At 36.7% G+C, this 22,429-nt stretch overlaps 1 protein-coding gene across 5 annotated transcripts in view; it reads left to right on the plus strand.

Moving 5' to 3' along the window:
* Patronin (calmodulin-regulated spectrin-associated protein patronin) overlaps window positions 1-20,477 on the plus strand; it is a 54,350-nt gene extending 33,873 nt beyond the window's left edge. For 3 of the 5 annotated variants that reach the window (XM_090177676.1, XM_090177677.1, XM_090177673.1), the window contains 13 exons: window positions 12,410-12,505; window positions 12,577-12,792; window positions 12,856-12,941; window positions 13,029-13,182; window positions 13,279-13,396; window positions 13,861-14,127; window positions 14,206-17,501; window positions 17,579-17,739; window positions 17,818-18,012; window positions 18,167-18,285; window positions 18,355-18,731; window positions 18,795-18,958; window positions 19,025-20,477. In XM_090177676.1, coding sequence (XP_090033802.1) covers window positions 12,410-12,505; window positions 12,577-12,792; window positions 12,856-12,941; window positions 13,029-13,182; window positions 13,279-13,396; window positions 13,861-14,127; window positions 14,206-17,501; window positions 17,579-17,739; window positions 17,818-18,012; window positions 18,167-18,285; window positions 18,355-18,731; window positions 18,795-18,958; window positions 19,025-19,157 — 5,382 coding nt within the window. In that variant the 3' untranslated portion in view covers window positions 19,158-20,477. Of the gene's footprint in view, window positions 1-9,807; window positions 10,849-12,409; window positions 12,506-12,576; window positions 12,793-12,855; window positions 12,942-13,028; window positions 13,183-13,278; window positions 13,397-13,860; window positions 14,128-14,205; window positions 17,502-17,578; window positions 17,740-17,817; window positions 18,013-18,166; window positions 18,286-18,354; window positions 18,732-18,794; window positions 18,959-19,024 lie in introns of those variants that run through there. The other 2 variants (XM_090177678.1, XM_090177674.1) reach the window with 2 other exon arrangements.
* Window positions 20,478-22,429: the final 1,952 nt, after the last annotated feature.

Raw genomic sequence — 22,429 nt, forward strand, 5'->3', positions numbered from 1 at the left:
ATTTTTCCTATAAAAAAATTGAAGATTTGAGTGGGGGCCCTGTTATTGCTAACTCTAGAAAACGCGTAAGAGGACGTGTAGCGTAAACTGTCTGTGGGCAATAAAGTTATACGTCTACAATCCTACACGTCCGTCCCCCCATATTAACCTCTCTATTTTCACCTTTTTAAAATTATATTTTAAATTGTAATTTTAATTACGATAAACTTTCATTTATGTAATCTAGGTTTATTTTGAAGTATATATTTTTCTCCTACAATTTTATTAGAGCTATAAACATTTTATTTTGATTGTACGCGTTTAAAAAAGATTTAAATATTTTTTATTGTTATTATTTGAGAAAGTAAATTGAATATTTATTGGAATTCTTTTAAAAAGTAAATTGAATATTTATTATTCATTTTTAGAATTTACTTAAATATGAAAAAACCGTTCCGGTAAATATACAATGCAACCAAATTTTAAAAAAAGCAAAAAAAAAGAGCTCGCCAATTCACTGTCACGACGAGGAAGAACCCCAATATCACGTAAAAAATGTTCTTTCTTGTGACGTCATTATAACGCCTTTGCCCGGATTAAAAAAAAAGAATTGTCCGTATGGTAACATTGAGCCCGTACCTTTACGGGATAATTTAAAATTTAGTCGTCTGGTAGAACCGTATTGTCAAGAAATCCTCTCTATACAATCTTTCGAGTGGCTTCGGACAAGCCTATATCTTAGTTTGATAATCTAAGAATAAGATTGGTCTAGCCGCGGGGATGAATAGAATAGCAGAAGAGAAGAAAAGGAACGAAAAAATAAATATGGCTTCGTTAGGAGGTCATTTGCCCGGATTTTGGCCACATTTCCACGTCTCCCCTCCTTTCAAAAAATGGCTAGTCTATTTTATCGAATAGAGAGAATGGCCTTCGGGGTCGGCGCCCGCCGCCGGAACCCAGTACGTCTTTATACGCTTCTCGTGAGGAAATAAAACCGCTGAAATGATTTTTAAATGTGTTTATAATAAATATAGCATTTCTTCATACAGGGTGTCTTAATTTGCCCGCTCAACCGCCCAAAAATTACAGTATTTGAATATTTATGTTTTGCAATTTTGTTCGTGGTTTCGACGGAACTATCTTCTTTTGTTTTTAACGCTGCCTTATAATTTACTTCTTGAAACTTTGTATCTAGCACGTAATTAAAAAAAAATGAATTTCTAAAATAAAAAAATTGTGAAATTTTTAAATTATGTTTGTCCTTTTATTTTTAATATCCAGTACCTAGCTTCCCAGCGGATCTGTAATTCCTATAAAATTCTATATTTTTGAACATGTTCTACATAATCCTGTAAATCCGTCCTCTTTTGGTTACCGGGTAACGTCAACAATCAACTCATCGTGCCTATTCGGGTCTCAAATAATCGTCAGATTTTTTTTTAATAATTTTTGAGTTTTTCATACTGAAATTTGCATTACAAAATTCAGTATAATCCTATAAATTGAAATAAATAATATTATTTTCCTATATAAAGGAATTTTGTTTTTAGCTGGGCTTCCTGATAATACTCGTAAAATTAATTAAAATTAATTTGTACGTTTTATAGTTTCTGAAAATGAAAATTTTCGATCGAGCAAATTGAGATACCCTGTAGATCTTTGAACGTTTCTTATCTTTCCGTATAGATTCCCGTTAAGCTTATGTCTTTGGAACGGTTTGTTTTACGTCCGATAGTGGCAAAGTCACTTGGTCCCTGAAATAAATCTAGTAACCTGGCTCGGTGCCGTCGTAACGGACATTCCAAGCGGCGCTTGTCTTACCTTGGGCAAAGTGCCGCTGAATCACGTACTCACGTAGATAAATCCGCTACCATTTTTACGGCGTCTTCCCGAATTTAAGAACTTGAGCCATCTATTGGAATTACCGGTTTTTGCCCCTCTTTACCATCGTCAACATTATTTAACCTTGCTTTTCTTTTTCACTGATTAGTGTCGCGTATCGGCCTATCGAATAGCGCCAAAAATTGTATCGAATTTACTCTTTAAATGGCGTTAGGTTAAGTTGGTTTTTCGACGACAGTTTCGCGTACGTGTTTTGATTGTTATCCGTATATCAACAAACACGTTTCGCCAGTTTGTTAGCGTTCTTTAATTAAAGGGGAACGGTCAAGCTTTAACCAGTTAGATAGCCCTATAGCCCATTAAAAACTAAAATTAATGGCGAAAACCGCATCAAAAAATATTGAGTGGTTAATTTTTAATAAAATAAAGAAATTTCGGGAAATCGAAAAGCGCGCGTCCGCCTCGACACCTGGTGAGAAATCGGTGGGACAGAAAAACAACGTAAAAGCGCGCGCTGCTGAAGACGCAAAAAATTGTTTTTAAGCCTAAATTGCGCGATTTTAAAAGTTAGGATAGTTCGCAAATCGCTCATAGGGGTTAGGGGCGCTGGCGGCAGCCCCTAAGATGGCGGTGAAAATTCAAACCAAAACACCTATCCTTATTTTTCGTTTCAACTTTTTGGGTCAAAAGCTATTTTTTCGAGACAAAAAAAGGTACGTGTTAGTATATTGAACGTCTTGTTAAACTTTTGATGCGGAAATAAGTACATATTTGGAAAAGCTTGGCCGTTCCCCTTTAAAAGCTTTGTGACACACCCCTGTTATCGAAACGACACGACCGCCAAGTACTTTTGTCGCCTTTCTGAAGTGGCCGATTCACGGTTTTAAACGCCTTTTAGAGAAAGTGTTCATACGTCTTCCATTATCAGCCAATATTTTGGTACTTAATCTCCGTGTGTTACACCGAATCCGAAGTAATTTTACTTCTGAACAAATTATATAATAACGGAAGTAAATATATCTCTTTAAGTCAAAATTTGAGCCAGAGATTCCAACAGTCGACCGGTTTCGCCCTTTTGGGGCTCATCGGTACTGTGTAGAAAATCTGCAAATATCAGTAAAACTAATATTTATTCTCAATCTAATTTGGTGAAGAATTTCACTATAAATTTCAATGTACTGCTCGCGTATGGGACACCCTGGATGTATATTAATTTATTGTATCTTTGGGGGTAGCGATATGGCTTATTTGACAACAGAGCCGATGAGACTTACGGTAAACCTCTACAATAACAGCGTTCATACAGACCTGGAAATGTCAGGGAAATTACTTTTTTTTTGGAAAACATAGGGAAATGTATGAGGGCTTAGAATGTTTGCCCTTAAGATTACAAATTTACATCAATAAGTTTTTATTTTTAAAGATTTGACTTTATTACTTATTTTATATATTAATTATATAAAATTATAAAATATATTATATTATATATTGTATATTAATTTACCTTAAATGTCTTTCATTAAATAAGTTACTCTGTACTTCTTAGTTCCTAGAGTATTGAGGTTAACTTGCACCTACAAAAATGAGGGAAATGTCAGTGGGAAGCCCTGGAAATATCAGGGAAATCGGTTTGCTAATAGCTGTATGAACCCTGGATAAACGTGCTTTATTTCTTTGTTTTATTGTTATTATGAAATTACTTTCAAATGAGCTTCATGATGTCATTTACCTTCAACCAAACTGTTTAAACAAACGAAATAATCGTACCGTAGTGGGTCCGACCTCGAATTATAATCGTCGACAAATCCGAATGAATTCCGAAAATATACATTTTCCATTTTTTAAACGTGTCATGAATAAAAAATGAAATTGTACCAGGAAGGAAATGTTCCTTGATGAAATACTTATAGCGCAACGCGGATAATCTGAGTAGGATAACCCGTTTCTTTGAAACAGAATTTTTTAATTGCTTTATACGCCAATTAAGGGTCGTTTTCCCTTTTTAGAAAGAGAAATCTCACCGCCTCGACGATGGCGACACGAACTCCTCCGTGGTCCCGGATGACATCCCCTAATCATCACTGGCTCCAACATCTTAGCGTAGTAGCAGTTTGTAGTGGCGTAGGCAAATTTCTAGTTTATCATTAATTTCCGATTTCCTTCGTCTCCCTCGAATATGTTTTCACCAAAGAGTACATCACGTTCCGATGAGGTTCATTGATTTTTCCTTCATTTCCTCGTTCCATCATAATGGTTCCATACCGGTTTATTAGTTTTTAATTGTCGTTCGAACGTGTTCTTTCTTTGTGTCTACGCGGTATTTAATACCCTTCTGGTTTCTCTTTACCCGTGTTTTGAGAGGTGTGTATTATACGAGAAATTATTCATCTTATACCCGGTTTCCATTACGGTTGTTTTGATGTATACCGGGTTTTTGAACGGGGTATTTCGACTTTTTAAATCGTCTGGATGTTCGTTTATGTCATTGCCTTCGTCTCGGGATTAATTTGCGGGGACTTTAAAGTCTGAGAATTTCTACTCTAATGCGATATTGATGTTTTGTTGTAACTTGAGGGTAAAGAATGTTGAGTTTTAAATTTTAATAATATCGTTGTATTCTGCTATGACTCCGAGGAGATTATTTTAAATTAGAAACCGCCTTTTGAAGTTTCTTTCAAGTAGTAAATTTCAGTACACAAATGATCTTATTATGATTATATCGAAGCTCAACACTTAATTAAGGTTATTTTAATGAAATTTCACATTGAAAATTAAACTAACAAGCCAGATAATTTGAAAATAGAACTAACCAGCCAGATAATTTGAGTATAAAACTTACAAGCCAGAGAATTTGAAAACAGACCTAAAGTCAGGGAAAGTCCAGTTTATTTGAAAATAGACCTAAGAAGTCAGGGAATTTGAAAATAGAACTGAAAGTCATGGAAGGTTGCGGAATTTGAAAATAGACCTAACAAGTCATGGAAGGTTGCGGAATTTGAAAATAGACCTAACAAGCCAGATAATATGAAAATAGAACTTAAAAGCCAGATAATTTGAAAATAGAACTAATCAGCCAGAGAATTTGAGTATAAAACTAACAAGTCATAGAATTTGAAAACAGACCTAAAGTCAGGGAAAGTCCAGTTTATTTGAAAATAGACCTAAGAAGTCAGGGAATTTGAAAATAGAACTGAAAGTCATGGAAGGTTGCGGAATTTGAAAATAGACCTAACAAGTCATGGAAGGTTGCGGAATTTGAAAATAGACCTAACAAGTCATGGAAGGTTGCGGAATTTGAAAATAGACCTAACAAGTCAGTTAATTTTGTAAAAATTCATCTTGAAAATTTATGTGTGGCTATATAGAGGTTCTTTAATTAAATCATAACTTAAATTATATACTAAAATATTAGTTGAAGTAAATTAAATAACTTTTTATAAAATTAAAAAAATATAAAATTAAAAATTGTTTTGAAAAATTTGCTAAAAATCGTCTAGGAATTTTAATTTAAAAATATTGCAAAAAATCGTCTAGGAATTTTAATTTAAAAATATTGCAAAAATTCGTAAAATACATGAATATAATTTCAATTTAATATGTTAGAGCTAATCTTTTTCGGTAACGTTATAAATATAATTATTGTATCACGCAAAATCAGTAAATAAAAAATGCAAACGTCCAAACCTGGAAAAGTCAGGGAATTTGAAAATGTTTCCAAAAGGTCAGGGAAAGTCGGGGAATTTTAAAAGGTTTCCAAAAGGTCAGGGAATTTGAAAATGATTCCAAAATGTCTGGGAAAAGTCAATCAATTTGAAAATGGTCCCAAAAAGTAAGGAAATTTCAAAATGACCCTAAAAAAATCAGGCAAATAAATTTTTGAAAGAAAATATTTTCAAGATTTTTACCTCAAAGCATTCATTTATTCTACAAAAATGGTCAGGGAATATTTGGAAATTTTTTCAGGGAAAACCTGGAAATGTCAGGGAATTTAATTCCGGAAATTTTGTACGAACAATGTTTGGTTAACCCCTCCTGGAACCTTCAGTTTATATTCCTCTTCTATATTTTTTGTAGTCTGCGCGTTTTATTGCAAAGGATTAATCACTCGTCCGTCCATTTGGTTTTTATTGAATTTCGCGCTTATTTTCTGCCCCTCTAGATGGCGCTTGAACTGATATAAATGATCCAGCGAGGTCTTAATTCTCCGTTTCCTGTCTAGTTGATAATATCTTATCGCGGTCTGATTGAGATGAAAAGGGATCTCCGCGTTGCACGCATTAAATTTAAATTATCCGGATAACACTATCAACTCCGACCTTCTTCTTACCTGCGTGTTACTAAGGCTTTAAGATTTTATCAGAAATCACAATGCCGCTGGTTGTATAGTCTAATTTTTCTTTTCTCATGGCCTGTCAATCTTTATAATTAAATATCTTGTGGGAAAAAGAACGTTGCCAATAATAAATATTCTCCCCAAAGCACGATTTCATAAAATGTAATTAAATCTTTCGATACATTCTGATAAGTTGTAAGTATTACGAACGTTTTATCACGAAGAAAAATTATTTTTTATAATCTGGTAAATTTAAAAGAGCATTCAACCGCATTCAACTCCCTAGGCAGTAGCGATCAGACGCGGCGCCTAGTAAATTCGTCAGAATATCAGTAGGAAAAAGGTTTAATCTTTTTGCGTGCGGCAGTAGAGTATCCTTTCGGAGATAAAATAAATTAACGTCAAAATGCGGAAAGAGTGAAAAATTCTGTTCGGACATTTCTAGTAGCTTTTAGCAAACTTTTATCTTAGAAGAAAAATCTTGTAGGAAATTAAGAGTTTCGTAGGTCGATAGTTCGTGGCTGTCACTTTTACCCGGAGACCCGACTTTATTAAAACACGCGGTTGATAAAATTTATGTTTTTGAACTTTATCGCCAGATGGAGATACTTTCGCGAATTTTACAGTTTTAGTGATGGAGGTAATTTCGAAGAGAATCCAGTTTGAAAAAGATCGCCCTCTCGCGGCGGGGAGGGGAAAGCAGAGAAGGGGTGTACTCTTTCCATTCAATCGTCCTTGACATCCCCGTCTTACGTAAAAGGTAAACTCCGCCCCTCGGAAACCCCTACGTAAGATTTCCTCCAATTTAGGTCTTAAGATGCTGCTAGAAACCTTTATTTTTTTTGGCCTGAGATTCCAAAGGGAGGCCTATTTTATTTCTATTCTTTCTGACGGTGCGTAACCAAATAGCTCATGAGTAAATTTTTACGGAGAAATAATTTGCAGAAATAAGATGTCCTAGTAGCTATGTAGTTGTAATTATTTATAATCAATAGCTTACTGCTTAGTTGGGTGATAATTTTACATAAATTACTTATCATATCAAACCAAATCATTTTAAATAAATATGTTAGTAAAAAAAATAATCAAATCTTCAATCAATTAAATTAATTTTTGAATAATAATAAGTTATCTTAGATGGCTCACCTAAATTAAGTAAATTGTAATATAATGAGTAAGATTTTTATTCCGACTATGCTGAACATGGTGCTAGAAATGAAACTAAACTAAATGATTAAAGGGACACACCGGCGTTTGAATTTAACGATTTTCACGGACTTGTTTCCAGAATAAGATTGGTCGTATCTGCTATCACGTGGTAGATCCGGCCAAATTTTTTCAAAATCCGGTGTGGCTCTTTAACTGGCACCTAGGAGCAACAAACACTAGGAGAACACAGCTAGCCTTTAAACACGCTAACGCAGTGTTGTGAACAAATTTCATTGGACGAACCTTTACGCTGAACGTTTTATGGAAAGGGAGAAGACAATTTCCGAATTTCCCCCTTCCGACGGCAGCAGGCGCTAAAGCGTCTAACCAATGAAAATTGAACTTAAGAAAATGCACGACTTTTGATGGGTTGCGTTCTCCTTGTGTGAGGTGCTGTGTTTGTTACTCCTAGCGGTCACGATGAATTTGTCACTGGCACTCGAAAGATATTGTATTCTAAGGTCTTTCATTCAACTCCTAAAATACGTAATTTTAACGGGTGGATCAAATTCATAACATCTCTTCTCCCGCATTTGAAGGTGCAGGGCTAAAAATCGCGAGGTGTACGACTCATGCCGAGTCATTCGTTCTTTTATCGTGAGCCGCTCTATTATTCTCCCGCGTGGAGAAAATTTACAAAAGAAAACGTTTTTAGAGCGTTCGCAACGGGTAGTCTCTGTCTGCTGAATCTGGTAAATAATAACACGCAGACCCACGAGCCACAGACCTCCATGCCCCTCGTGGGAACGAGTACACATTACGAGTACTTTCCGTTGTTTAATGCGCCGAGGTGTTTACTTTTGGAATTTCCCTTTGATAAAATAACGCACTCTTTACATACGCCATATTTATTCGTCAAATTAGTTTCTGATGTCTGCAAACTCCGCAAACAAGTCACGCTGGTCGTAACGATTTTTGCATAAATCCCCTGGTAGTTACTTTCACCCTGAGCACCGTTGGGAATATTTGTGTAAGCGTTCCTTCTCCCGTATCTCAAAGGTTTTTTTTGAAATTTCATATGACAGTAAGTGATGGTTAATCTGTTTACTTTCAGAATGAGACCAGACACGTGTACGTATACGTCTAGAAAGCTCTTCGCGTTTTAAAAGCAAAAACTATTTAAACTAGGAGTCTAGGACTAGAAAATATTTAGAAACGACATCTTTCGAGAGGAATTTCTGAAATGCATGCGAGGTTTTTAAATTAATCTATAATCATAGACCAACTTAATTTTCTATTTCAAAAACTCATCTTAATTAATATATACTAAAAAATTTTACTTAAAATTTTCAGACGTATACGTTACCTGGTAGGTCTTATATTAGTTTAAACGTTTTGACCCGGATTATGAAAGTTTTTTTTAAAGACCTTAATATTCCGAAAGTCATACCAGATGGCGGTAACATACTGAAACGTAGAAATATTAACCGCGAAAAATATTCATTATGTGGTTCTTTTTATGGTTATTTTTTTCTGAGTCGTACTTATGTTTATAGTTTTTCCATAACGTAAGTTAGAAATAGTGTTTGTAAAAAATCTGTATTTATTCCCTTTAAAGGCGCTGTGTATGTTTCCGTGTAAGTAATTTGCGAATCTTTTGATTGAAGTGGCATTTTCGCATTATTTTTAAACAGTCGCGTTTAGATGGTAATCTTTGGAATTCGAACAAGACTATTTTCTACTTGTGTGGGTTTGCCGTCGGCGGTTGGGGGAAAACACCTACAGATCTCAATCCCCCCCCCCCTCTTCTTCCTTTTCTCTTTAAATTTTTAAAGTAAGCTTTGAGGAACTTGCAGTGAATAAAATATCATCTACTCATCCAGCGGGCTCGCATCTTTATTACTTAAAGCAGTGAATCGGTTGCCGACCACCGCCCGAACTCCTCCCCAAAGAACGACTAAAACTAGCGAACTACCCATTGAAAAAATGGTAACGATACCCCGACTTTCTAGCCCCCCTTTCTCGTAGATTTTCCGCTAAAAAATACAAACCTCTCGATCCTTACTCGATTTTACCATTTTACGATTATAGGAAGCTTTCACGTGACGTCATTATCTTTAAGGTTTAAAGTTAGCGTCACCCCCATTTCCCCCATCACGTCCCGCCTTTGAAGCCACTCGCCATCTTGACCAAAACGCCTCGCGAAACTTCTTACTCGCGCAGTCAAGACACCTGTTGAGCGCGTTATTTGGAAAGTAGAAAAAATAATAAAATGATTTCCCAACTTGGCTCAAGAGGCGAGATGCGAGCGTCATTATTTAAAAAGGGGGGTAAGAGCCACCATAAACACTCCAAGTTTCTCCATACTCGGTTCGCTGTTTGTTATCTCTCGAAACAATACGTTTAGCGCTATCGGGCGTGTTTAGTACATCATTCTACAAGCGGTTGTTTTTATCTTATCATGAAAAATACGGTTATCCACGATTATTTTGGCTAATTTCCGCTCAATTTGATTAATTACGTCGTTGCAACGAGCCCAGCCGTCGTGAAAAATGGTTGCTACCTTACCGTAGTCGCGGGTTTTTAAAATAGGCTTAGGGCCCCTCCTTACGGGAAAAATCTCTCGAGTAAAAGTAGGAAAAAAAGGAACCGTAGAATGTTGTTTTAAAAACCTCGCGCCAGTGTGGGAAGATGTTTTTAACCCGGGCCCACGTTGGAGTGTCGAGAGTACTAACTTTCCCCAGCCACTAAAGGAACGCTCCAGACATCGCGCGATATCTACAACGTTCACCGTTTTGGGGTTGAGTGAAATGGACAGAGTTGGCGTGTGTTGGTTAAACTTTTACAGTCTCGTTACGTGTGGGGATTAACTAACATTCGGCACGGGTACGTCGATGAAAAAAATCCAGCTGCTGTTTTGATACCTGATACCTCACCCGAAAGTGTCGCTGTAGCCGCGTTAACTTTCCCTCTACTATCAGGTGACACGCGGCTTAAAGACGTTTATCAAATTCTTCAAAGTGTGTCGTCATAACCCGACCTACGCCGGCAGCCGAAAACGTTGCTCGCAATATTTTACCCCCCCCCCCTCGTCCCTTTTTTTTAAGTCAAATATTTCTTCATAATAATCTTGGCCATCTTAGTAAGCCGCGATAGTTACGCTTGTCTATCTTTTATTTTTCTTCAAATTAAATAAAATTTACAATAAGTAACGGAGACGCAATAATTTTTTTTAGTTGTCTTCTTCGAGGGGTGCCGATAAAATTACGTAAACTTTTCGCCCTTTCTAACGTAATTCTTTCGATTTTCGGGTGTGAAACGATTCGTTTTGTTTTGATTGTGCTGGCTACACTTCGACTTTTCTCGATTTTTTCGCGTTCAAACTGTCAGAATTTATTACGCGATTGTGACGATGAATAGCTGGATTTTAAATTAACATTTGAATAGTTTGTTAGCGAATAGTTACTTTTTTGTTGCTCAAAATGGTGCATTTGCCCGAAACAGTTTTTCTACTGAGGGAGCGTTCGACATGGCAACTATTTCTGGTATGATATTTATCGTATTTTTCTTAAGATTTTAATACGAATTTATGACGTTTAAATTTTTTAAATTATCTGTTCAAAAGAGTATTTCTTCTTATATTTTAAAGTTTCTTATTAGATATTTCAATAATAATACCCGACCTGAAGTGGTTTCTTGGACTGTCTTTGATTTTAAAGTCGATTAATTTCTAGTACTTTAGCCATGCAGGACGTTATAGTTTTCATTTGTCAAATTTTCAAAATCTTTGATAAGTAGCGAGTGGGAAGGGAATTTTTTGTACCCTATAAGTGGGCCAATTCCTTATATAGAAATTCGACGACGGAAAGATTGGAATCGAAACGTTTTTGTAGGAAAATAAGCACTTTTCGGCGGTTCTTTTCAATCTGAATAATAGCTATTTTATATAGTTTTTTTATTATTATTATTATTTTATTTTATTATTATTCACACTAGAATATTTTAAATATTTTAACGTTGGTATGCAGTCCCTTACTCCCTTTTTTCACTTCTATTGTTATTCTTCCAGCACTGAGTTAAAAAAAAAAGCGGTGTCAAATTATGTAATTCTATAACCGGACTTCCTATGTGTTGGAATTTCTTTTTTTTTTTCAAGGAATTTAAATTGACTGAAAAAAAATTATCTAAAACTCAGAAAAACGATTTAATATATTTACACTAATGTTTTGCCAAATTTCCGCGATTTTTTAGCGTTTCTAGTTTACTGACACGCTGCTGCTTTTTCCATGATTGACCGTATAAAGTGGTCCAGTTTATGTGGCTCCGCTTTCAGTTTTATTACCATACTTCCTCGTATATTATTCTTTAGATCAAAAACAATTGAGAAACTTTTTATTTTGCAAAAATTAAAAAATTACGGAGGCATCGTTGTTGGTTGCTTTAAATTAAATTCTTTTGTTTCTTTTATAATTATGATTACTCAATATTTTTTAATTGGGTCATTTTTTAATCTCTTATTTAAAAAGTCAATAACTTTAGTACATTAAAACAAAATATGTCTGCCCTAGCAAAACTAGGGTGGATGAAATATTTTGTGCTCTGTGGTTTATCCCCATTTTTTTAAATTTATATTTCCCCACCTTGAAAATAAAGAAGGTGCCGCTCCCTATTTTGAATAGAAATAAATAATTTAAATACAGCTATTATTTAATTAAAAAATGTGTTCCTACTAAGTGTTTCAAAATGCATGGTCTTGGTAGCAGAGCGTTTAAAATATTTAATTACCTAAAATTATCTACCGTTTCAAATTTAGAGTCCTATATATGGGCTACATAAAATTACCCTAGGGCAAAACGAAAAAATATTTTTAATGACTCCCATCTCATTTAATTGTATTAAGAATGTACATGTATGCTTTATTTCTTATATCCTTGGAGTTTTTCGTATAGTTAAAACGTTTTTTGCCCAAAATATTTTTTGGATAAATTTCTAAATTCATAAATATATTGTCTTCAATCAGCATTAAATTTTAAGGCCAAATTGATTGTTTAATTATAGACAATTATTTTATATTATATTTAAATTTCCTATATTTATTTATTTTAGGCTCGTCAAAGAGCCTCAGTTTTGTGGCTGGTCTCCAAAGCTTGCGAAAATTCTCTGCCAAATGACTTGAAAGATCCGTATTATCGAGACCATGAGGTATTTTAATTTTTATTTAACTGTAATTAAATTTATTTTCGGTGTACTTAATATTTATTTTTATAATCTAGGATCAAGACCGATTGAAGCCAATGATCATTCAGGGTCTATCAACGGCAGCTTTATATTGTTCGGCTTTAGCTAATATTTACGCTGATCCAAATTATCACAGCCTAAACCACCATGGCATCCTGCAGGTCTTGATGCGCAAGGGGGTGCATGTGGAAGAGCCATCAGACATGCCTTTGACTGAAACGGTTCTAGCACAAACGGCTCCCATAAGAATGGTCAGTGGATCACCAGCACCATTACTAATGTAATACATTTTAATTGATTTTTATACCCTATAGAGTGCTCATATGGCAGTTATAGAGGGCATTATGGCATTATTTATTAAAGAAGTTCTTATTCCAGAGAAGGTTGTTGAAGTTGTTTCGTAAGTATTGTTTAATTTATTTTAATTAGATTGAGGTTTTGCAGCTTGTTTCTAATGTTTTATCGTTTCTAATTGTTTGCTTGTTAGGAGGTTTTCGTTGGTTGAGACGTCGTATGAAATACCCAATGATGCTGAGGAAGCTGCTGTTTTATGGATAAATAAGTGCTGCGTAAAACTGCAACACAGGATAGAAGAAGAAATGGGATCTTTCCACAGTCCTGAAGAGTCAGATCCGAGACAGGTGGATAATATTTTCTCTCTAGGGAGTCTTTATTTTAGCGTATTTGCCATATGATTTCCTTTTTGAATATTCATTGAAATGAATTTTTCTTGGCAGGTATCTCATCAGAGATCCCCGAGTGTTCCAATTATTCAAGATTTAGCAGATCTAAGTGATGGTTGTTCGTTAGCAGCTGTACTGAGTTTTTATTGTCCCGACTACTTACCTTGGCAAGGTAAGAAAAAAAATTTCAAATCTGATCAGTAAAAAATATATTTTTCCACCTCTACTGTGAAACCTACTTTAATTCACTTTACCTGAACCCATTTCAACCCTTGATTAAGGTATTTCCAACTACCATTACCCATGTAGGTAGCAAACTTATGTTTCGAAGCGAGTTTTTCACCCACTCTCTGCGTTTTTCCTCTCTTTCAACTCCCACTCTTTTTAAAATTACTTCATAATGTGTACCGCTTCCATTTGCAACTCGAGGCTGTTTCTTTTCTTCCCTAATCTTTGTGGAAAGCGTTTGATAGATTACAATTAGTGGCACTGTGCCAAACTTGTAAATTATAAAGAAAGTACCTTAGCCTAAAAGCCATTTTTAATGCTGTGAAATTTTTCTTATGCTAGTCTTCCTTATTATTTTATATATCGTTTTGAGTAGGTTGTTTATAATTGTTTCTTTTATAACTGTAGAAATTTCCTTCAGTGAACCGGTGAGCTTAGCAGATTCCTTGTACAACCTCCAGCTGGTCCAGAGGTTTTGCGAGGAGCAGTTACCCCATGACATTTGCTTTCTCACCTTGGAAGACTTTCTCTACATGCACGATTCCATCAAACAGTGCACGCTAGCTTTCTTAGCTGACCTTATGTTCCTGTTCGAAATTAGGCCTGCGCGGTGTGTTGTGAGGCCCGGTGTCAAAGAAGACTTAGAACCTGTTAAACAGAGTTCAGCATTTGAAGGTATATAGTGGATAAAAAATTTTAAATATTAATTTAATATAAATGAAATTGTTTTTCAAATATTTTATTATATCACAGCTCATCGCAGACATAGTCATAATGGAAGGGACCACAGATTACGTTCATTTCAACAAGCAGTTAGTCCCATCCCCGATCTTAGGTCAGGCGGTAGTGTCAGTAGCTACGGAGGTTCTTCGTTTAGCCTTCCCGATATTCATAGGATTAGTCCCAGATCAAATGGCCCCATTCCTGTTAGAGAGAAGACAATTGAAAGGTCACCATCTGCTAGAAAGATAAGAGGTCACGAAGGCTCTAAGAGCCCTATCTCGCCAACTAGCTCTCTGAGGAGAACCAACTCTGTCAATCTTCCGGATTCGGATAGGAGGAGGTCAAAATCTTATCCTGATACAGTAGCGGCAGGGCTTCCAAGCAAAGTTAACCATGATGAAGTTAAGCAAAAGTCTGATGAAGATGAAGAAATAGCAGCTTACTTTACCAATAGGGACACCTCTTTACCTTTTGACGCAAACTCTTCTTCCCAAGTTCGGAGGGAACTTTTCCCTGGTGATGGTCAAGCTCCCGGTAATGGGAGAGAAAGCTTGGAGCCCCTTAGACCAGCTCACATTAAACAGTCCAAAGAGCGCTCAAATCATGATACTAAAGTGCAAGAAAGAGGTGAAGATAGGCGAATCTCTGGTCCCAAAGAAATGGGAAGTCCTCCTGAGGGTCATAAAATTCCTGAAGTTATTCAAAGGAGGAAAGAAGTTGAGGAAGATTATGGCTCTACGTCTAGTCCTTCTCACAAATCTAATCCAATTTTGGCTGAAGGAAATTCACGACTTAGTACTGGGCTAGCGGATTATTATCAACAACTGGCTGAAGAGACGCATGTTGATGAACTGGGAAATAAATCTTTAAGTGGATCTCCTGCTAAAACGACAACGTGGCAAAAGGATGTATTGATGTCTAAAGTAGCAGAATTTACGGAAAAAGCAGCCTTAGAAAATGTAGATCCATATAGTACCAATTTAGCAACAACTAGTTTTGCGCAGCTGTCAAAGTTGAGAGATGGAAACCCTAATCCTGCCATAAATATTGTCTACATGCAGCATGATAAAGAAGGAAGGTATCCTGATGGGGGTTTGTTGAGCGATGCCATGAGCCCATCTGGTGCTGCAAATCCCGGAAAGGCATTGAAGTCAAGTTTCCTTCAAAAATCACGATCAGAGAGAACTCAAGGGGAAGACCGGCATACTTCTTTTGCTACATTGCCTAATACAACAACCTGGCAACAACAATCTGGAATTAGAAACCGTGATAGTCACACTGAGGATATTGATCAGTGCGTCGTAGATTCTCAGCCAATAGCAGCTCAGTTAAATGACATTCGGTTGCAGTTGGAGGAGAGAAGAAGAAAGATTGAACAAGAAAAAAGGAGGATGGAAACAATGCTAAAGAAACAAAGACAAAAATTAGGCAAGGCGGCTTTTTTACAGGCAGTCTCCAAACCAGGTTCCGCTCAGACTCCTGTGGATGGAGACTCTCCTAGTGATAATTCTGAGCGCCTTCTCTCCTCCAAAGAATCATCTTCTTCCAATGGAATACCATCACCACAAAGCAACAATGCACAAATTTCCATCAAAGACATTGAAAACGATATTGATTCGGTAACGCGAAAGTGGCTTAAACCAGGTGTGATGGCAGGAATTCCCTCTCCTGATCAAACCAGTCCTTTGGAAGATTCTGTTAGCGATGATGTTATTAATCCAGAAGTTTATCAAAATTCAATAGAGCAACTTAATTCCAGCCTTTCAGATATACAAGCTGATATTTCTCGCTTGTCTCTAAGGCAATATTCCATTCAAGATTTAACCCAGAATAAGAGGCAAGAGGAACCTAGAGTAGTTGCGAATGAACATCCCCAGCAGAATTTCTTTTTACACAAATCTGCCTCTTCTCATAAAGCAAGTGATTTTCAGGACAATGTTTTTCAAAATCGTCAACAGCAGCAATCTCAGCAGCAGCAAGGATTTGTTCAGTCTCCTAGAAGAGGGCAGTGGCAGCCAGAAACACAACCAAATCAGATCATTAGTAACATGTATAGTCAATCTCCCCAACAACAAATCTCACCTCAAGTTATTAATGTCAATACCTCCCCCCGCAGAGGACAATGGGGTCAACCATTACCCCCCCATATGGCTCCTGATCAATATCAAATGCCTTGGCAACCTCCTCATCCCATGAGGCCCGCTTCAGTGGAACCTCAACATATGATGCATGGACATCAAATACATCATCCAGCGTATGATCACAGGTCACCTTCAGCTGTGCCTTTCTTAGATTCTCGAAATCCAGCATTCCCTATTCATGATGGCTATGGATATCAGTATCCTCATCAACCGGGAGTTTATCAAAATGGTCCTATTCCAAATCAATATGATTACAATCGTGGGTATGGGGGTGGTGGAAATATGCCTCCTCAACAGCAAATGAGTCATTATGATCCAATGGGAAATTATCCAGTGATGAATTATCCTGGAGCTCCTCATCCTCCTCAACAACAACAACAGCCAATTCAACAACACCAAATATCCAGACCTGGTTCCATTCATGAGCAGTCATTCCGCCTTGGTCAAGATAGCCAAATGAATCGCCCCTATCCAATTCAGCCTCAGAACACTCAAATGGAACAGCCAACTTCCAATTTTCAGCCTATAGCTCCAGAAAGAGAGATGAATTATCGAGAACAAAGTAGCCAGTCTCAGCAAATTAAACAACCCACCTCCTTGGTTGATGACTTTGGTCGGCCAGTGAGAAATTCACTATCTCCCGAAAGATCTCCTCCATCACCACCCAGTAAACCAGTTATTGGAAGAACTTTCAGAATTCCAAAAAATAAATCTGGAGGAATATCGCCAACAAAAGAGACATCGTCACCTCCAAGGCAGGTTGCAGAAGCTGAAGAAGATTCTCAAAAAATGTCTCAGTCTCCACCAACGAATGGATCTAGTGGGAAAACTGTTGATTTAACAGACAATACACATTTTTACATTTCGTTTGATAATGATCAACCAAAAAAACCAAAACCCAAGAAACCGATGAGACCTAGAGAAGTTAAAGCTCTTTCCGCTGCCTCCAAAGTTAATGGGAAACAAATTTCTCATCAAGAACAAGGTGTGGGTGATACTGGAAATGATACCAGAAAATCTCCACCTCTACCAACTTCTCTGTCAGGTGGTATGGTAAATACTCAGTCTTCAGACGATTCTGGCCCTGATGGAAAACCTCAGCCACCACCAAGAACAAGAACCCAAAGTGTTGATGAGGCTGGAGTGGGATTCTTCATCGGAGCTGATCTAGTCAATCCTGATCCAGTATGTTTATATCCAAAATATTGTCATGAATTTTTGTTTGTTATTTTCCAGAATGTTTCCATTTTTTTTATTTTAAGATTGCACGTTTTAAGATGAATTTGTTGAAACAGGAGGCTGAAAGTGAGATGCAGAAGAAGAAAGAATTAATCATGATGATGAGCTTGAGGAGGCGGGCAGAACAGGAGTCTCAACGCTTAACGAAGGAGCAAGAATATGCCATGCAAAGGGAACAAGAAAGGTAAAATTTTGCTTGGCTTTAGCGTGTGTTTCGCCCAAAATCCTAACACAGCAGTCGTTTTAATCCTATTCAACATAGAATAAAACAAGAGGAAAGGGATAGGAAGAAAGAAGAGGAAAGAATTAGGCGGCAGCAAATTCTTGAGAATTATAGAATGAGGAGGCAACAGGAAGAGCTTGAAAAAGATGGGGGAGGTCCAGCTGATAGTGGATCCTCAAGTAGTCGAGGTCATGGTGGAAGTCGACCTGGAACTTTAACTAAAGCGAAACCCAGGTTATTTTAATTTCACTTGTAATTCGCACTTTTTAATGCTTTTGCTCATCAAAAGCACAGATAGTTCAAAAAATACTTTTAATTTACCACTTGGTTTTGCGCTTTTTTTTATTTTCATTGCTGGAATGTTGGTACTTTTTTTGACCTAACGTAGGTCCACTTCTGCCACCCGTCCCAGGCCAAAGTCGGTTCACGTTACAACCCACACCAGGGAACCTATGCCTCTGTCTTCGCTTGATACTATGAGTAGGGGATCCCATCTTAGTCTAGCTGGTAATTTTACTACATTTGAACCAATTGCCAACATGTGTATTTGAAATTGATTTTAATACAATTTAAAAGGTTTAGATTATCAGGATGATAAAGATTCCCTATTCAGTGTGGCGAGTGGTGGAACATTAACCCATAGAACACTTAGCCCTCAATCGGAAAATTCTGGTCCCAGTAGGCAATTAACATCTCCAACTTCCAGCGGAGGAGGGGGAAGTCGTGGTCCCTACTTACCACCTGGCTTCATGCCTTCTCATCATCGAACGGGTCCACCAAGCGATGGAGCATCTGACGCTGGCTCCACTACTTCTTCCGCATTCACAGATTACACTGGTCCAAAGCTTTTCGTGAAACCAGCGGCTAAGTCCAATAGAGGAATAATTCTCAATGCTATCAATACGGTACTAGCTGGTGCGGTTAATTCAGATACAAAGCGAAAGGTTTTAGAGGTAAATTAATATTTGGCAATATGTCAAAAGATGCAAAACTCTCTAATATCCTTACTTTTAAAGGAAATAAATCGCTCGGAAAGCAAGCATTTCCTTATATTATTCCGTGATTCAGGGTGCCAATTTAGGGCCATGTATTCTTATTACCCAGAAAAAGAAGAAGTGATCAAATTGTTCGGTATTGGGCCCAAAGTTATCACAGCCAAAATGATGGATAGGTTTTACAAGTAGGTTTTTCCCCATGACTTCATTGTTTACTTTTTTCATTCCTAATTAATCTCTTTACAATTAAGGTACAATTCCGGTGGAAAGTGTTTCAGCGAAGTGCAAACAAAACATTTAACAGTAACGATAGACGCTATAACCATTCAAAATCACTTATGGTCGGGTAAAAAAGCAATGGCGCAGAAAAAAGATCTCTTTTAATGACTTGGCTTTTGAGGGTTCATTTCAATTATTTCTTTTAATTAGGAAAGAAACTGGAGTTTGTTTTTTAAGTCTTATAAATTTTTTTAGTTCTCCTAAGTTAAAAAAAAAGATTTTAAACCTATTAACTATATTTAAAAATTAGTGAATGGCAGCTTATCCCTTCATTTTTTAATTAGGGGTGAGTCCTTTTCCTCAATATAAAACCTTACATTCCTTCAAGAAAAGGCAAAGCAGATTTTTTTGCTAGTTTTAAGTGTTTGTCAAACGTTTTTTTTTATTTAACTACTGTGATCAATGAACTAACTTCGGCCTATTTTTGATTGTCAAAAATGAGGTTTTTGAAAAAACTATTAGAATTTAAAGAGAAAAATTAAAATAAAGCGTCAAACGGCAGCATGTTATGTGACATTACAAGAGCGCGTTCAGTTTCTTGTCTCTTTAAAAAAGATTAAGTGCTGAAGTAATGCGGCTGTGTGTTATTGTGGTGCCAAGAATAACCAAAACAAAAAGCCCCTCTGTAAAAAATAGGATAATTATTTTATACTAAAACGTTTTTTGTTTGTGTAGGGTACATTTGTTAAAGGTTTTAGGTTTTTAAATTACAACTTCCCCTTTCTCACAATTCCCCCTTTTCAATAAATAAAAACATTAAATTATAGAACATAGATACTGTATTACGTAAAATAGGGTTATTTAAAAAGAAAAGAGGTGCTTTGTTTCAGTTATTGAACTTGCATATGTCGGTGGTAAAGAAAAAGTCGAAATTATTTAGCCAATTTGGCTTATTGAAGAATTCAAAAGTCATTACAGAAATAAAATTTGATTATTTTTGCTGCTGATAAACTAGACAAAAGATATTCAATCGTTAGTTTCAGTATAGTAGTGTAGTGTGTGTATGCGAGAGTCTAAGCCATTTATTTTTAAGTTTCTATTTAAAAAGGGGTGAATTTAACAAAGTAAAATATTGTACATTAAAAAACGACAAAGTTATATTATTCCAATGTATATGGTAAAAATGCTGTAAATAGGAGGAATGTGTTCATTTCTTGGAATTAATATTAACCAAGCGGTCTCAGTTTGTCTGAATGGGTTTATTACTCTTCCAAGTCAGAACTAGGTTTTTTATGTTCAATTGACTTTACTATATAAATTGTTCGAATCTATCTGCCAAATGTATAAAAAGTATCTCTGTGTACAATATTATTTCTTGGTTTGGTTTTAATTTAAAAAGCTAAGCAGTTTGAAACTTGTTGCTTGTATAATTTAGCTCAGGAGTTTTTATTTTCAATTTAAGTCAAAAATTAAAACTTTTTTGATACTAAAGTTTCTTTTAAATATTCTTATTACAAGCTTTCTTCAAAGAGAGACTGATCTTTCACCTCTCAAACGTTTTGGTTTCTTTTCTACCAAATTTCTGCACCCAGTTACTTAATAGGCCCTTCAATAAAACATGTTTGAATTGGGCATAAGGGCCCATGTATTCAACACTAGACAGACTCTGGATAAATCAAAATTAGGACTACGCTATTCTATTCTCCAAGCCTATACTATCTCTTGTCATCTACAAAGCAGTTTCCGGTAGCATGCATTGCGGGATTTCTGCATGAGTTTCGGTTTTCCACCACCAGGTGGATTCATGCAGCCAGTTTGACCAGTTATTAGCCTAACGTTAAAATCACATTCGTTTCAAACTTTGGGGTGCTTTGATAAACTTATGATATTACTCAGTTCGGTTGAAAGTTCAAGTCGGAGTTGGGTGTGATAAAAGGTTTGGTAAAAAAAAATTACATTAAGACAATGGGAAGTGTCATAATTTGTTACTTATGATAATAATAATGATTTTTGGAACAGATTAGGGAAAAACATTAGAATATTATTGAATCCTGTATCAGTAAACAAAAGACAGACAATAAGTACTGTAAAAGAATATAAAAATGCTATATAATAAGAAGCTAGGCTAATACCCGAGCCACCTCGGTAGGCCTAAGTCATCAAGCGACTTTTAAAGCCTTTAAAGGGATCCATCACTCACAACAGGGGGAGGCATAGGGTAACATAAAATCCAGACTTGCAGTGTGCTTCAAGTGTTGTGAGTGAGGGATCCCTTTAATTCAGGTGGCCGGGTTACAAAATGCGTAGGAGGGTGGTGGTAAGCCCTTCATGCCACGCGCAGTGGCGTTGCTAGGCTGTTTTAGGCGGCGCTTGAGCCACCTGTAATATTTCAGAAGCGCCCCCTAAAATTTCTTAAAAGCGCCCCCTAAAATTTCTCAAAAACGCCACCTAAAATTTCTTAAAAACGCCACCTAAAATTTCTTATAAACGAATCCTAAAATGAAGCTATTGCTTCTACTAAAATTTCCGAAAAATTCAAGTAAAACCATCAAAAGTCTGTCCCACTTCGCTCTTGAGTTTTTCCGATGTGTCGTTATATACCTTTATTTCTATGTTTACTGGCTTCTCTCGTAACTCTCCTATTCTAAGCAAAAGGAAATTATTATTTTTTGCTATGCCGGTTTACCCGGTGAAAGTAAATATTAAGAACCACATAAAACAGGGCGTACCGAAGAGGATAGCTTTTGAGGGAGGATTCGAGGATTGCGCCAACTCCCATCTTAATTTTGGCGAAATCTGGGAATATTTCTTGAAAAGAGTTTTTCCAAAAAAGGTTCGTCGAAAACTAAACTTTAGGGGTGATACTCCCCCTCCCCCCAACTGACGTCCCTGCAGGGTTTATGGCTTAAGCGCCCCCTAACTTCAACCCCTGGCGACGCCACTGGCCACGCGAGCCAACAGCTCCCTACACTAACTATTACCGTTAACCTCTACAAGTTTTTATGAAAGGGGAAACCGAAGAGCTCGGGGGAAACCCCTTTTATTAGTGGGGAGAGAATTTGCAAACTCAACGCAGGAGTTGTTCCGAGTTTTCACCCAGTGCCACAAGCTGGGATCGAACGCGGCTCCTCTTGCTGCGAGGTGAAAGTGCTAACCACTCCGCCACCCCAGAATATACTTAAGGCTGCGTTAACTTCCAATATCCGCGACAATCCGAAAGCCTTCTGGTCACACATTAATCGTTTCCGCACTACCAGAACTCCCATTTCGAAGCTTAAAAATTCTGACGGTACTTTTACCACTTCCGTGATTGAGGCGGCATCAGTTCTCAACGATTTTTTTGCCTCCACTGTTAAGTCTATTGGTGTACCTGCTTATCCATTACCCCAGCCTACTAATAACGTCACTTCTTTTGCCCTCACTCTATCGAAATTCAC

The sequence above is a fragment of the Leiobunum rupestre genome, chromosome 6, assembly GCF_980474605.1.
Source record: "Leiobunum rupestre chromosome 6, qqLeiRupe1.1.hap1, whole genome shotgun sequence".
NCBI classification, from domain to species: Eukaryota; Metazoa; Arthropoda; class Arachnida; order Opiliones; family Sclerosomatidae; genus Leiobunum; species Leiobunum rupestre.